This window comes from Homarus americanus, unplaced genomic scaffold (assembly GCF_018991925.1).
Source record: "Homarus americanus isolate GMGI-L3 unplaced genomic scaffold, GMGI_Hamer_2.0 scaffold21914, whole genome shotgun sequence".
In the NCBI taxonomy this organism is placed as follows: domain Eukaryota; kingdom Metazoa; phylum Arthropoda; class Malacostraca; order Decapoda; family Nephropidae; genus Homarus; species Homarus americanus.
In genome coordinates, this window is record NW_024719665.1 from 1,630,857 (window position 1) to 1,648,431 (window position 17,575).

The 17,575-nt window shown below is 35.2% G+C and overlaps 1 protein-coding gene across 1 annotated transcript in view; it reads left to right on the forward strand.

Moving 5' to 3' along the window:
* Positions 1-17,575, forward strand: part of LOC121860208 (serine/threonine-protein kinase Genghis Khan-like) — a 79,583-nt gene that overhangs the window by 5,489 nt on the left and 56,519 nt on the right. Inside the window, 15 exon segments of the mRNA XM_042357288.1 lie at positions 12-164; positions 167-192; positions 2,151-2,294; positions 3,884-4,006; positions 5,646-5,854; positions 7,376-7,605; positions 8,006-8,133; positions 9,095-9,201; positions 9,311-9,452; positions 11,487-11,653; positions 12,111-12,252; positions 12,923-13,081; positions 13,222-13,346; positions 14,085-14,357; positions 14,977-15,083. Of these exon segments, the coding sequence (XP_042213222.1) occupies positions 12-164; positions 167-192; positions 2,151-2,294; positions 3,884-4,006; positions 5,646-5,854; positions 7,376-7,605; positions 8,006-8,133; positions 9,095-9,201; positions 9,311-9,452; positions 11,487-11,653; positions 12,111-12,252; positions 12,923-13,081; positions 13,222-13,346; positions 14,085-14,357; positions 14,977-15,083 (2,235 nt within the window).

The following is a 17,575-nucleotide window of genomic DNA, read 5'->3' on the forward strand; positions in this document are numbered from 1 at the left end:
TACCATTTCAGATTCAATACACCAATTAAGATACGTCCATCGAGACATCAAACCGGACAATGTGCTACTCGATGCTAATGGCCACATACGACTAGCAGATTTTGGATCATGTCTACGGCTTCAGGAGGACGGGACGGTACAGAGCAATGTAGCAGTAGGGACGCCGATTATATATCTCCGGAAATCCTCAGGGTAGGTCATGGCTAATGGTACTTGTTTGTTTTCATTAGTTTAGGAGAGTGAAGTACAGTACGTACTTCAAGTTATATACTGTATTGCCATATAGTCTCAGATATGAAAAGTTTGCTTTGAAGAGATGAGAAATTTTGAGCAGTTTATGTTCACTGCTAATGAAATACGCTTACTTGTTTTCATGCAGTTCATATGATTTTAGATTTTATTTCTGGGCCACTTACTAAAGGCACATGCTAATTAAAATACAAGCTTTGCCAGCTGATAAAAAAATGTTGACAGGACTATTCATTCCCTTAGGCCATGGGAGAGGGACAGGTTTGTTGACAGCAGTCGTTCATTCCTTGATGATTCATGTGCCGTAAGTCCGTGTGATGACTGGACAATTCGGGATAGTTTTAAGAGGCTGAGTGGCTTGAGCAACCCCATAGCTGCTTTGTGCTTCAACACTTACTGGATTAGGATGAAATAATTGACAGACATAAGGATGGAGTTTTAACACTGACTGTGCTGAGTGAGACAGGGCATTATTTACAACTTAATGATTTTAAGTTTACAGTACAGAGTAATGTACTTTGCTTTATATTACACAGCAGTGTATTGTGTTTTTATTGATAACAAGGTAAACCATGTTACTTTGTTATTGCATACTTCTTCTGTTAAACACTGTTATACTTTGCCTAAGCCTTACTCATCTGTCAGTATTTGGAATGTAGACCAGTGTGTGGACATAGTTTAACTGTTACACCTTACCTCTTATTACTTTTTTCACTGGCTCATACACAGGTGAGCTGTACCAACATAAAAACAAAAGAATGGAAACATGGAACTTGGTGCTGGAACCAACAGTGGCTTAATAGTAAATATAGAGGAGCTATTAGGAAAAGTGAATGTATTTTGGCCCAAACGTAACTCGTTACGGAATGCTGAAGTGTATAATTATTTGGAATGCATTTAATGTTTGCCAACTATTTTATTATGTTTTATTCAGTTTATTGGGTGGTCTGGATTATGGGTTGTATTTTTTCCTAAATGTGTAAAGAGTTTCCTTCTGTGTACTGTTAGTAATTGGCATTAGAGAAATCCGCTCTAAAGTATTTTATAAATGAGTTATTGTTGTTATAATTGTTACTTCCACTACATAAGTCAACCTACCAAGTGGTAAGCTCTTGTAATTACACACTTTTAAACTAAAGTAATAATCCTGTGAACAAGGGTCATTTTACATTTGTGAACAGAGGCACCATCTTATATATTGTACATTGGGGTTATTTGAACTTAATCAAATATTAAATACTGTATACTGTACTGCACCAGGAAAGTGGATGATGAATTTTGCCTGCATGCCAATTAATAAGAGTATTAGGAGGGCAAACTCCTTAAAAAAAGAAATAACGTCCCTTAGGTACTGTAGTATGGGACATGTGAAACACAAAACTTAAATTTGTAAAATGTTTGACAAAGACACAACATACCCACCTCTTCCTCCCCAGACTCAGTGCCAGCTGTGTCAGGCATGATAAGGCATATACCTACTCCACACGCTAGAAAAAAATTAATTAACATTCTAGTTTTTTAGTTGTGACTAATATTTTACACGTTTTAGGGAAGTCCAACAGCAAATAGTCTAAAATGTATGTCTACTGTTGTATAGCATATGATTAAACTTTTTGCAAAATAACTTTATGAATAGCTACAAAATTCTATTCTTACAATAATTATATTAACATTTTTCTTTCTTAAAGTTACTGGCAAATAAAAGCTAGACATTTCTTGCCCTGTCATTTCCTCTTTTGATTTTCCTCTTTGAAATATATTTTTACATATGATTTTATGATAGGGATAATATTTGGAGGCTGAGTCCATTGTTTATTGTTTGGCCTCCAAGTACTTACACACACTAGTGTTGCCTCTTATGCACCCAAGCATACTGGTCACTTTCTTGTCTGCCACCCTAGGCAATGGAGGATGGCCAGGGTCGGTATGGCCGCGAGTGTGATTGGTGGTCGTTGGGTGTGTGTATGTACGAGATGCTGTTTGGAGAAACCCCCTTCTATGCAGAGTCATTGGTGGAAACATATGGAAAAATAATGAATCATAAGGTTAGTGTTTTCTTGTTTATCGATTTTGTATGTGTAATGTACAGTAATTTGATATACAGTACCTGTATTTTTATACCAAAGATCCATATTGCTCCATTTACACTAATATGCTAGGTAGTCATACTTATGAGTTTCAAGGATATATATACTATATATATATATATATATATATATATATATATATATATATATATATATATATATATATATATATATACTATATATATATATATATATATATATATATATATATAAAAGGCCATTTTATAAAGTAATTATAATGTGTGTGCAATATACATTATATGTTAAGCATACTAACTAGAATCCAACATAATTATTAGTAGGCTTTTTATTGTGATATTATATCTTCTAGCTGCAACACAAGATACTGTAGCACAAAACATTATACTTAAGATATCTATACAGACAATGCTCTGGCAATGCTCCTGGCTTGTCTTGATGCCATGTTGGTCAGTGTAAGAGTATATAATGACATAAAATTTCTTACAGCTTAGTTACATTTCTAGTACAGATGGCATAAATGAGGGCAACCTGTCTGTGGGTTGCCATGTGGTAACTGGCAGTGGCAGGTCTGTCATAAAGCTTGGGTGGCTCGAGCCATCCCACTTTAAGAAACCATCCATCATACTGATTGTATACACTGTAGTTTACCTTTCTAATTAGCAAAGGGCTTGATGATTAATATGACGCCAACTTTTCATATCATCAACATTTAGGATTACATCCATTTTGCGTGTTCTCCTGTAAAATTTTGTTATATTATGAAATATTGTTTTCTAAATAAACGTAACATATTCATGTGACCATTGTCAAAAAGAATAAACCCATCTGTTGGAGGCTAACAACTCCCCCCTCCCCCTCAGTATTTTTTGGTGTCTGCCTATGATGACTGGATTTAGTAGTTGATTTAAAAAAAAAATCTGACTTGTATGATATGTAAATGTTAACATTAAGTATGATATGTAAATGTTAACATTAAAAACTAATGCTGCTTCATTTTCCTTTTATTGCAAAATCTGAAAAAATGTATCTACGAGTCAAGTCACATACACTGTACCAGGATACTTTCGGACAGTTATAAAATAGTTGAATTTTTTTACAAGTTCTTACTACAGTATAGGTAAACTAAGGCACTAGCTGTCATGAAATATAAAATACCAGGTGGAAGAATTGGCAGGCTGAGGTGGGTTGTGCTAAGAATAGTACAGTACCACCATCTTTCCCTCAACTCATCCCCCTTTCCAAGTCTCATTTTATATAACAGATGAGTAGTAATAAGCTTGTCTCTCTTCTCTCATTAGTATACCTACTCAGAATTATATTTACTTAAGATTATATTTTTCTATGAACATTTTATGTGTACAGATAACTAGTTATGTGGTTACAAATTTAATTATGCTGATGAATGAAAGGAAAGTAACGGTTTATGTGTATGTGTGTGTATTTCTTTTTTGGCATTCTTATATTAAGCAGGAAGTAGTTTATAAATGCAAATAAGAGAAAATACATTTTTCCATCATTTTATTGCAGTACTGTATTACTAAAGACAAATTATTAATTTTTTCCAGAATTGTTTCGATTTCCCAGCTGAACTTGGCTATGATGTTACTGAAGAAGCGAAAGAACTTATGAGACAACTTATATGTGCGTCAGAGTACCGATTAGGAAAGAATGGCATTAGTGACTTTAAGGTATGTGCAGACTTTACTTGTGATTACCAGTAAATGGAAAGTAATTAGATGGTAATTTAGTCAGTTAAAGGGTATTAATACCTTGAATTTTGATGTTTCATCAATATTTAAGATTCTGGGGAGTACTGAAACGGGTAGAAATTCACATACTCCCAGTCGCCCGAGGTGACCAAAATATCATAAGGGCGACAAGATTTTACTATTTTGCTGGTCTGGGATCGCCCGATGGGCGAGTGGGCCGATGACAGTGGTAAGACACACTCAATGTGTATAAGAGCTTCATATAGAGAATACATTATTAATGCTAGTTATCTTAATTGTATCACCGGTATTGCAAGCGGAAGGGATACCTGTTTTCTGTATATAGCACTTTGTATGAAAATGAAAATAAAATATATACACTCAATGATATAATGTAGTGTGATAAAACTGGACAAATGAGTTGGTGCAATGCCACCTAGAACACCAGGCAGGTTCAGGGAGTGTATGACGTCACACACAGATACCACCGCTATTCATGTCGGTGTGTGGAAACCGTGCATTGTAATGAATAAACGCAGTCTAATTATGTAGATATACAATTATTATTGAGGATTTCATTTCTATACATAATATATAAAAGCAATGACAGGGAAATTTAATACCTGAATGTATAATAGGCAAGAATAAAAACAATTGACAAGTGATGAAAACTGCCTTTCCATCAAGAATCACACCATTTATTATAAAAAAAACAATTTCAAGTACATACAGTATTCAGATTATCACCGATACAAACAAGATATCGAAAAATAATAACGCGTACGAAATTTGACAACCAATTCACACATACATTCAAAATCAAATAGTAATTGACTATTGTATTATAGAACAAAGTGAATTACAGTATAAAGATATAGTATTAGAATTTGGTCAAGGTTAAAACCTTTCGCACATTCTTATTTTTTACTCTAACGTTATCATTATTTCTTTTGCATAAATTATATATTATTATTATCCAATTGGGAAGCACTGGTGGAACTACACCAGGTTGCAGTCGAAGTCGTTCCAATTTGTATGTTATAGTTCGTCCAGTGTGTTCATCGAAATAACTTGATAACCGTTGATACTAATTGGAGGATTTAAAGTGCAGTTCACAAACCTAAACACAGCAAGTTCACTTGTTAGTTATACAATATGAGAATTTTTATTGTCTTTTACTCAAAATAAGTGGATGAATATGGTTTACATTTGGATTAGGAAATAATTTTGATATATTGGTACGTTCCAAATAGCTTCATCACAATGGAATGTGCTCCATGCAATTAATTTAGTTAATATGTGATTATTCCAGTGTTGGTTTATGATTTAACATGGTTACTACTAGTAATTAAATGTCACACAGTAAATAGAACTTTGTATAAACCTGGTAAGTGCCAATGTTTGATGTTTCTTGACAAATTGTTTAAGGGCGAGTAAAAATTCATAAGGACTAGTAAATTTTCAAATCTACTAGTCCTGCTGGCGACTATGAAAAAATAGTGAATTTCTATCCCTGTGAAATATTTTGTTCCATGAGTTAATTACTGTAATTAATAATTATATCCCACTTCAGAAACTGTTCATTTTATTGGACTCATGTATACCTTAACTTTATTAGAATCATCCATGGTTTGCGGGTGTTGACTGGGAAACGTTAAGAGACAGCACAGCACCCTACATCCCCGAAGTTTCCAGTCCCACTGACACGAGCAATTTTGATGTTGATGACTCGGAGGCTCGGAGCCAGGATGCCTGCCCCCCTCCTGCAAATGCTGCCTTCAGTGCTCTACATTTACCTTTTGTGGGCTTTTCATTTACTCAGGGAAGGTAAGAATGTATACTGTAAGAAGGATGTTTTTAATGAATAATAATTGACCTCTTTATTATGAAGTGTGGATTAGGGATACATCAGACAGGCTAGATGGTAGATATTTTCACCATCTGGTATCTGGCTGTATAATTTGTACTGTCTGGCCAGATAGACAGATAATTGAAACACTGTATATACATACATACATTTATAGTGAAGTAAGAAAATATACAGTACAGCTGCTCCCCGACTTACGACGGGGTTAGGGACCGACATCCAGGTCGTAAGTCGAAATGGTTGTAAGTCGGAAATGCTTAAATAACACATAGAAAATCGAAAATGGGTGTCTCTTTTTTCTTCTCAGCACCACAAAACACCCACTTTTAAGCTTGCCAGCCATTTTAAAGTGAATTACAATTGACAATTTTGTCTGTGTACTGACTTTGGGACTCGAAAATACGTAATTTGACCAAATTTTGGTACGACTGAGGCAAGTCGTAAGTGCGGGTGGACGTAAGTCGAGTAGGTCGTAAGTCGGGGAGGAGCTGTATATGAAAATGGGTACCAATAATAAAAGGACTCCTCCAGGACCAAGTTGGATTCTTTATTATTAGTCATTTGTTTTGTTTAACTTATTTCTCTAGTTTCACTTTCAAGCTCACCTGTCTAGAGGACAGACATGAGTTACAGCTGTCCAAATTGTGTCGGTGTCAGTTGTCGTCATCGTTGTCTTGGTGGTGGTTGTCCTCCACAAGTTTTGGTTAACCTTTCATATACAGTAGAGTTTCTCTTATGTAAATCAATACACATTTTTATGTAGATACAGTACTAGTCTGGCTGAAACTGGTGTTCATTTAAAGCAGATATTAATGTTTTGGGACTTATTTTTAGAGCTGAGCAAAGGTTTGGTTAAACTAACACCTTTTATGCTTTGCTGCTAAACTCTTGGTGAAAGGTGTTTAGGTTGTGAAAATCGGTAACTGCACTGACTTAAATAATAGATCTGGGACAGAGCGAGCAAAGTCAAACAGGTAGCATAGGTAGCTGCTACAGAATATTGCTTATAAGGATGTTGTGAACTATAAAGCTTCATGGACAAAAATATCAACAAGAAAAGATGAATAGCCATGTAAGTAAAAGTTCACTATGATATTAGACTACTTGCGGTTAGTCCAGCTTATATTTATACTGTATACAGTTTTTAACTATCAGGCAAGTCAGGTAATTGTCCAGACACTACTAAGATTTACCATCTGGTGCATTCCTAAAGTGGATAATCCATGACTTGCAGTTAAAACAGTGGGTTTTCTTTTTACTCATATGCTGCAGTACTGTATAATGGGGTGTTTCTTTATGATATATGTACTGTACACTATATTACTATACCCTTGATCCAGGTATTCACTGTATCTGCTCACCCTTATTGCCGTCCTCATCCTCTCCAGTGTGTCCTCCTATAATGTGTATGGCATTTTCTTCTCTTCATTGAGTTTTAGTAAGTGTTTGTTAGTAAACTTATATTATTGTTTTGTTTTCAGCCAAATCGGTGACAAGGGATGTTTGCTAACCCTATCACTCACTGCGTCGGTACATGTTGGTACCTCATCCGATGTGATATCCTACGAGAGACGGATTAAATGTCTTGAGTCGGAAAACAGAGAATTAGTAAAGATAGCGGATAGACTAGATGGAAGTGCTGGTCCAACTTCCAGTGATGAAGTAAAGAAATTAGTTGATCAGGTGCAGACTCTCACTAAGCAAAATCAAGGTTTGTTGCTTTCTGTATTCTTAGTCTTTTTGTATTATGATGGTCATAGAAAATTAATTACCTGTATATTTTTACTGTACTTGCGAATTAATACATAATTGCTTTCCTGAATGGTACCCTGTGCAGATTTAGGTATTGCATTGTTCTCTTGTAAAATGTTTTAAGTTTTTTTCTGGTTCATTTTGATATTGTAATCTAAGCAATACAGTATTTAATCTAATTAGTTTCTTTACTTTCTATTAGAATTTATTCCTACTCTAAATTTCATTAAACTGGAAATAGTGGAAGAAACATTCAGTAATTAGTTTACCTTTTCTTAAAAATAAAATTGTTCAGTTGTATCTTCTGCTAATATAAAGTCAATCATTCTAAAAAGATTTACTTTCATATTCTCGTGCAGAACTATCGTATGAGATGTCTAGTTTGAAGAGACGAGCGACAGACGGAATAAGTGAGACAGACACAAAGATGAAGGAAATAGACCGTCAATTAAAGGCGACAGCTCAGGAGAAAGAGAACCTTGGAAGAGTGAGTTGAACTTGGTCATAATTCTTCAACAATCCTATTTAGTATGATAATAGTGTATAATCACTTTAATAATACTGTGTCTATCTTTATGTAATTCTGATAACTATAGTCCTACTAATGCAGTGAATAGTTTCTTCTGTTATCAACCATAGGTATAAATTACGTGCAGAATAGTTTATTTATTTATTTTTTTAATGCTGCATGGAAGGTGAAGATAATAAGGAGATATATAATACTGTCATCTCTACAAATACCTGTATTTATGTTTATTGGTTTCAAACTCATCCACTAAGAGTAGTGAGTGCACATTGCATTCCTTTAGTTCATCAACTCATTCATGTAATAAAATTTTTGTATGATGTGATGAGAATTCAAGAGGAATGAATATTTTGAATATTTGTTGTGAAAATGAAAAACCATAGCATTGCACTGTTGGTAAGGTAGTTAGGAGAATGAATGACAATGAGTGGGGGAGAATCTGTTCTTGATTGTAGCCATCCTGGCCTGTTGCTGAACTGTTGCCTGTACTTATTCATGACATATATGAAGCAGAAACTCTTTTTGTAAAGTGTTCAGCTGTCCACTAAATATTATTTAGTTGGCTTTAATTTTTCTTATCAAGAAACATCTCTGTTGTTGGAAACGTGAGGAAAAAATTGCTAATGTGATTGTAGGGTTTTTTGTTTTTCTTGCCAAATTATAGTTGGGTTCTATCCAAAAGGTTGCCCCAGCTTCCAGTTCTGGGTGCTATGCTGGCTTAATGGTAATCTTAACAATATTTTTATGAATACAATAGTAATCTTCTAATGCTTACTTAGAATGAAACAAGTTCACAAGTGTAGAGGAACAAGGGTAAAAGAAATAGTCAGGCTACCCCTCAGAGTGGAGCACCATGGAGGAATGAGGTGGAGTAGGTAATGTATGAGGTAAACGGTTATCTAATTTTGTGTGTCTTTTGTAGGAAATGGCAGATATGGAAGAAAAGTTGAGGCTACAAACAAAAGAACTACAAGATGCATTGACCCAAAGAAAGCTGGCCATGTCAGAGTACAGTGAAGTTTCAGATAAGTAAGTATTATTCATCCATTGTGACACCAGTTATCCTGTTATAAATAAAATTTAATTTTTAAGTCTACACATAATTTTTTCCATGAATTGTTATATTTTTTCTCCTTAGACTAACAGAACTAAGAAATCAGAAGCAAAAACTGTCCAGACAAGTTCGGGATAAGGAAGAAGAACTAGAAACAGCGATGCAAAAAATTGATACATTGAGACAAGATCTACGTAGAGCTGAAAAACTGAGACGTGAACTAGAGGTAGGTGGTAGTGCTTTGTGACAATTACCTGTTTTGTCAAAATGTTATTTGATAGGGGAACTTTTAAGGTCCTGCTTATCATTATGCTTAGTAACTTTAACTTTCCTTTAGCTTAAAATTTTTTGTAATGTAATATACTAATAGTGAATATGAACAGAAGTAATATGATGAAAATAAGTATAATATGGAAGTGGAGAAATAAATATTGACTATAATAGAGTGTGACTGGTGGCAATGAGGTATTTCGGATACTTAGGAGTGGATGTTAGTAGATGGAACGATGAAGTGATTCGATATACTGTACTGTACAGAGTATTGGAGGGAAAGAGAATACTTGGTGCATTAAGTAATCTAAGGAGAGAAAGGCAAAGTAGAATCAAAAGAGGCAGAGATGGGGGATGTTCTAAGTCTTTATTGAGTCGGTATTATTACATGGATGTGAAGCATGGATACATAAAGAAGGTACCAGAAATGGGTGTTAAGATAATTATATAGGGTGAGTATGATGCAAAGAAGGAAATGAGGTAGAGAATGAAGTTTAAGGACATATATTTTGAAGGAAAGGAGGGCAAAATCTTATTTCTGATGTCTCATTCCTCCTGGGAGCTCCTTTCTGAGGGGGTGGCCATGACCAAAGAGCCTCCAGGCCACCCAATCTCTACTTACTTTCTGTGCCTATTGTACTGCATTACCCTTATCCCAACCACCATTTACTATTTAATGTATTATTTCACCTTTCCCTTACTCTGTGTAGTCAGTCTCCCTCTTCATGAACGGAAAGTTCCTAAATGTCATTCTGAGATTTATGAGGTGGTGTTAGGCATGGCTGGGGAAGTAAAGAGGTGAAAGAAAAGGGTGCAAGCTCTCCACACAAGGATATGAGAGGCAAATGGGAGGGCTTTGAGCATTTGTCTGTAAATGTCACTGCTCTGCTGTATAATTCAGAAGAAAGTTGCAAATGCTAGTGAATGAGTTCAGAAGAATGTGTGCTAGGAGAGAATTTATATTGATGTGAACAAGTGATGAACATTATTAAGAGGGGAGAGTTGAAATACTAATTTTGTTTGTTTGAGTGGAGATGGAATGGAAGTAAAGTGTTGAGGGTATTTTGGAGTGGATGTGCCAAACAGTTTAAAAATGAGGGATTATTTGAATAACAGGTTTATGAAAGGAAAGAAAATAAGAAGCACGTTGATGCTGGATACGTGAGGAAGAGGCAAATTAGAAACTATAGAAATGACATCCTTAAAAGCAAAATGTGGTGTGAAGATGGAATATAAGATACTGTACATAAATCTATTGGTGATTTAGAAATGTGTTAAATAGAGACTGGCAAGATCTGCTAAAGTTCTTTTGGTATACAGAGAGTGGGGAGTGAAAGAGTAATGAAAAGTGTTAAAGGCAAAAATGGTGGTAGAAAGGAGACTGGAAGACCAAGGAGATTGACAGACAGGGCAAATGTTGCAGTCATAGGAAGAGGAATAGACTTGTAGAAAGCAGTGGAAAACATGAATTATAGAAGAGCATGGAGTCAAGTGTTTTATGGGATTTTACAGCAGTTTTACCCTTCAGCTGTCAAATAAAGTCATCTGTCAGTAGCCAAAATAAAATTGTCTGGCAGTAGCCAGAATAACATTCTAAAGTACGACAGTCAGCACAAAGGGGTTAAGTGAAAATTTTCCTTCAACCTATTCAAAAGTTAGGAGTTGGTTTTTCAAATCCATCTCCATCATGTACCCCTTTCTTAACCACCTCTAATCACAGCCTGTTGTTTTATTTTCTCTCGTATCATATCTGTTCACCTTAACCTCTGTCTTCCCTCTGATATCCTTCCTCTGATTGGCACATTCCAGGTTCTTTTAATCACCTCCCCCTCTTGTACAACATGACTAAATCGTGTCAGCCTTGCATTTATCAAATTACTGCTAATGCATGTCTCTTACCTTATGCCCTATCATATTTGTTAATCAACCCCTGAACAAGAAAATATTGTTTCTTCATAGTTTATACATTGACAATTTTCTTTTCCATCAGGGTCGGTCCGAGGAGGCTGAAGCAGAGGCAAGTAAAGAACGCAAGTTAAGAGAACGTTCAGAAGAATACACGCGGAATATGGAAGGTGAACTAGAGAAGATGCAACAAAGACCACAAGGCCGAAGTCCATCTCTCAACTCTATGGAGGCTTCACAAGAAGTCACAAGGTGAACTATTTATGATTTCAAAATGTTATATTTTTTGTGCAGTGAAAACTGTCAATCCGATTGTATATGTTCTCAGATCATCTACATAATTCAACCACTAAAAATTCGTCCATCCAAGTTTATATATGATCTGTACAATGAGAGATTCACAAAATTGTATTTTGATAAATGGAAAGTCAGAGTAAAGGATGTATTTATGGTGGATTGAATCATCTGCATAGGAGTGAGTTGTTTGTTACTAAAGGAAGACCAATAATAATAAAAAAAAAGAGTTGGTGCTAGTATGGAAGACCCATACTTAGTAGGTCTCAGTTGTCTCACACATCCTTTGAAATGAGAATGTCATTAATATCTAACACTTTGTATTGACTGATAATACAATACAGTAATGTCATTCATATCTAGTAAATTGAATGATATACGGTTGATCATATTTTTATATTTTCTCCCTTGTTAGATTAAAATCTGACTTAGAACGAGTTTGTGTTGACCAGGAAGAGAGAGCACAGCAGCAGGCTTTACGCCACAGCCATGAGATGTCTGCTATGAGAGACCAGCTCTCAGAAGCAGAGTCTGCAAAGAACACACTCCAAAATGAGGTCAGATAACATTATCTTATTTTTATTGTTTAATGAGAAAGTGAAAATTCTTCTTGATATCTATTATAATTTTTCTTCTCCTATAATTGTATAGTATGGATCATGGACATTGACACATCAAAGAAGTGAAGTAATATGGAGGGTAATTCAGTATAAATATGGGAAGTAACAGGAAAAAGCCAAGATGAGATAATTGCATTAAACTTCATTTAATACCCTATACGGTATAGTATAGTCCATCAACAATATCTTTTACAGTCACCAATGTCTCTTTTCTGCCATGCACTTGGTGCTCGTACCTTCTTAGTGAACTCTCATCCATATGACCTAAGGAATTTTTGCTTCCACTTATTGTTTTCCATTTGTTCCATACTCTGTCAATTCTCCAACTCCCATAACTGCATCTCAAACTGTCCATCTCTACTGCTTTCCGTATCATGACTGAAACACCTGAGTTTTGCATGTATTGTATATGGTAGTGTTGAAATAAGTACTCTTTAATGAGATTCACAAGTGCTTATAATGACCCCAGGTGACTAATAGTTACTCGTTACTCATAATGACCCCATTTATGGTGAGTAGGACCTACGATATGTGCTTCACGGGCATGAATCTAATTATCCTAAATTAAGATTTATTAAACTAAATTCTCTTTATAATTTTTTTGAAGGTGGCTGTGTTGACAAAGAAAGTGGAGCAACTACGTTGTGACCTGGAGAAGCGTTCTGAAGAACAGGAAGACTCGGTGATGGATGTGAAGCGTAGACATGACCGGGAAAAGGCAATGCTTCTTGATGACAATAAAAAACTATTAGGAGATGTGGAAAGGGTAATACTTCATCTGCATTTTTTCTTCACATTCCTTGTTAAAATCATCAATAGTACACTCTGTAACTTGAAAAAAAAAAAAGGTTTATAAGAAGAGTTTGTAATTACTGAGAACTTCCCTAAAATTATGTACATTTTCAGCTCACTGAGAGTTTGAACAGAATGCAGAATGAGAGGCGATCACTTGAAGAAGAGTATGATGATCTAAGAAATAAAAAGGAGTCCATAGCCCAGTGGGAGGCACAGATCACAGAAATTATTCAGTGGTGAGTTAATCTTTATTTTACTGTAGATCACTTGTGTAATTGGTTGGGGATATGATGATGGGAAAAAGTATATACAATATTGTATATGTATGTCTAGACCCTGCTGCCACTTGGCATCACAAAAATTGTGACCATGTCCCAGGTTGCTCATCTGCCTAATTTACACACAATTGCAGGGTCTCAATTGTTTCTCTTATTATTGACAACAACATACATATATTGTTTCTCACTTTTCATTTTGTTTTCTTTTTTTTTTCTTTATGGTTCTTTATTATTATTATTATTATTATTATTATTATTATTATTATTATTATTATTATTATTACATTTTTGCCTCCCAGGCCCTGATTTGGGTCAGTGACCTGTGCTTGGGTGGGCTAATCCCCATAAAAAAAAAAAACTCAGAATATTGTGCACTGTGTGGTTGCTCAACAAATAACCCAAGGGCCAATGGAGCATAGATCCTATCAGAAATACACACCTAAATTTAAACTTTACCAAATTGGTTCATATGCTATAGAACACCAGCTTGTAATCAATATAGGAGTTCCTTTGTCACTAGCAGCAGTGCTAGGGGATCCTCTTACTGAATGCCTTCAGCTGAGATCTTTGCTCCAAGTAATAATTTACATTTTCTATATATAAAAGTGTGCAAATTATATCTTCTCTGATTATCTTTTATATTTTGTATTGTAAAGGTTTTGCAAAACAGTTGCCAACTTGTTCCTTATTTGTCAGGGTGAGTGATGAGAAAGATGCCCGTGGTTACCTTCAAGCTCTTGCTACACGAATGACAGAAGAACTTGAGACCCTAAAGGTATCAGGAGTTGTTGGTAGTGGGTCTTCAGTCTTAGCACCTCCAGAGAAGAACTGGCGGAATCGTCGTTCTCAAAAGTTAGACAAAATGGAACTGTTGAACTTACAGTCATCTCTCAACTCTGAGATCCAGGCAAAACAGGTCATATCAGAAGAGCTAAGCAAAGTTCGTGCGGATTTGGTCGCAGCACAGAAGTAAGTAACATTAGGTGTACTGTATTTTCATCCTGATTGATATTTTAGTGGATCCAATTTTGGTAAGGAGTGGAGTGTTTCACCTTTAGATGAGGAGTGAGAAGATTAGAGGGTGAGGAGTAGTAGTATAAGGGTTAGAGGATGTGGACTGAGGCGATTGGAGGGTGAGCAATAGGTTATTATGTTAAGAGGGATATGTTCAGTAAAGTGAAGGTTAGAATTTTGGACAAGATATGCTTGTGGAAAGAATTAATGTTGAATGAAGTGAATTCAGAAGAGGCAGGGGAAGATTACAGTAAAGATGGAAAAATAAAGTAGAGGAGGAGGTTTCTGAAAGCACTCTTGGTATGGAAGAGTGGATTGAGATGCTGTTTGTTGTGGATACTTTTAAGAATTTATATATTGATGAAATAGATTGCAGTGTATATATTGAGTATTAAATAGGACTTTACTGAAGTGTAATATCATCTGACACTGGAGCTTGTAATCCTAAACTTTCCTGAATAACTTTTGTTCTTTCTCACTCAAGTGAATAGCCTTTATACTTTCAGTAATTGTTGAATTAGTTTGTGCGCAAGTATTAACAGATTGGCATAACCAGTGAAATTTTCCTTCACAGGGATGTCCGGGAATATAAACAACGATACGATACCATGTCTCGAGAAAACATACGAAAAGAGAAGCAAGTACGGGATCTTCAGACTCGACTAGAAGCTGGTGAGGGCTGTAAGTATTGTTTTAGACTAAGGGGAATTAGGACTATTTATTTTTATTTCTATATTTATTTTTTATTTATTTTATTATGTAGGGGGGTTAGGTGATGCTTGGGGTGGATGGGCTGAACTTGATGTGCGTGAGTGTAAAGGAGTTAATATTTTGTGTACCTCGGTAATATTTCCTTCCTTGGTGTATTACAGTGTTAGAATTGGTGCCGGTCATGAAGACTTTGACAAAAATCAGTAGGGAAGTTCACTTCACCATGAGGCAGATATAACTTCTCTCACTGTGATATAACACCAAGAAGTTCCTTATATATAGAGTAAAATAAGTAATTTATTGCTGCACGAACAAATTAATTCCAGGAGACTTACGGTTTGTTAATTAGTTGGTTATTTTCTAAAAAGTTCGAAGGATGTTAATGATTTTTCACATTTCCTGAAAACACATGTAAAAATTCTATATCCAAATACACTGTTCCTGAATTTACAGCAGACTGGTTGTTACTGAACTTCCTCTGGAGATGCTTGTCAAGATCTCTCTCATTCATCTCTACCTGCCCTATTCTCTTTCCCTTGCTCATTAAGGAGTAATTCATGCATTTATTTTACATGTCTCGCCAATGAAAATTATTAGTAACTGAAACTCAAATTTGTACCGAGATCTGTCATTACAAATAATTACAATATTAACATTAAATAACTACTTACTCATGAGGAATAGCTTCATTCCATTAATTTAAACAACACATGATTTCAGTATTTTAAGGAGTTTTGGGTCAGTGGAGGAGGATGGGAACCCTCATGATGAAAGTGTTATTTTGTGCTTTGTGAAACAGTTAATACAATACACAAGTTTCCTCCAGTTTTCATAATTTTCTCTTGTGTTTAGTAAAGTACAAACAGTACAGTTTATAATTCCTCTCAGTGCATTGATTAATGTATTTTCTCATTGGTTATTTATCAGCATAGTATTGAATGGGAGAAATAATTTAGAGTAGTGATAGAAGAATATAGGTAAATCTTTAAAAAATGCAAATGAATCGGTTTATCTGCTTTTTGTAGTGCTTCATCATCATCTCCTTTTTACGGTCACTTTCCACACTTGTACAGTACTGTATAGGTTTGCCGTGATTACTTGATGACATGGTGTTCCAGTTGCCATTTGGCAAATTTGAAGCAAGTTTTATGGCTAGATGCCATTCTTATTATCAATCAGTTTTATAAAGTGGGAATTGGTCATTATATGTAGGACTTGCAAATGCTGTCTTAGCTGGCAAGGCAGTTGCCGTTCTCCGAGATAATCGAAGATTACATGGAAACTTTTTTTTAATGGTGTAGATCACACTACAGGAAGATATTATATCTTCACTGTTCATAACTATAAATTTATTAAATGGTAATGCAATGATTTTCAGGAGGTTAAAGAGGTTGTGTTGTGTTAGACAACAACCTCAGTCTCTGGATTTGTAATATTTAGTTTGGAATATGACAAAGTGAATGCTCATTTTATTTTATATAGCATAAGAAAAAATATTTGTTAGACATGGCACAGGGTATATGTAGGTACTATAGTAGTTTGAAAAATTTATTGTTTTTTATTCTGGAGATAATTTTTTGAAACAAAAAGTACTGTACAAGTATACTGTATAGTATACTGCACAGTATACTGTACTGTCAGAGCTTGAGTACTTATGGAAACTTCATAGGACATGGTGAATATTATTAACAATATCCTCTTAACCACTTGGATATCTCAGTATCATGGTACATTATCATGTGGTCTAATATAGGTAAACAAAACAAAAAGTTGAAGGTATAAAGAGGGAGGATTTTCTACGGGCTTTCAGCTTGCACTCACCCATTAATCTGTGATAGCACACTCAATTCTCAACACCATGCTCTATTGATATCAATGCACCTTTAAGTTTTGCTTTACAAATGTGTGTTTGAAACACAGTATATTGGCATTGTTCATGTGCACATTTTGCTTGAAATTAGTATCTGCAAACCCAATGTTGGCCACTGAATTTTAGCTAGATTTTCTTTAATTCTGTGTGAAATGTTAGAGATCTGTACTTTCTATTTTAATAAGTATTCATTTCCCAAGAACAGATCCATGGTATCCTGCTTGAAGGAAATTTCCTGTAATTTGATTGCAACCAGACATTCCTGGATATTTTATTTTACCCCACTGTGTATGTAAGGGGGGGGATAATGATTTGGTCTTCATCATCTGTATGACCTTCCATACAAATGTACAGTCAACAAAAATATTTTCTGCGCCCCTGGGTCTGACGGCCTTTGCGACGATCACTGACCGAGGCCATTTTAATTTGGTAAGGTTGGAACTTCTGATTGTGTGATGCATTGTGTAACCAATACGATGTATTCTGTATCTCACATATAGTTAATACAGAGAAATTAACAGGAATCACCCTCGTAAACGGGTTTTGTTCAGAATTCTTGGTCCTGTGTGTTATATTGTATAACACTAGAGGT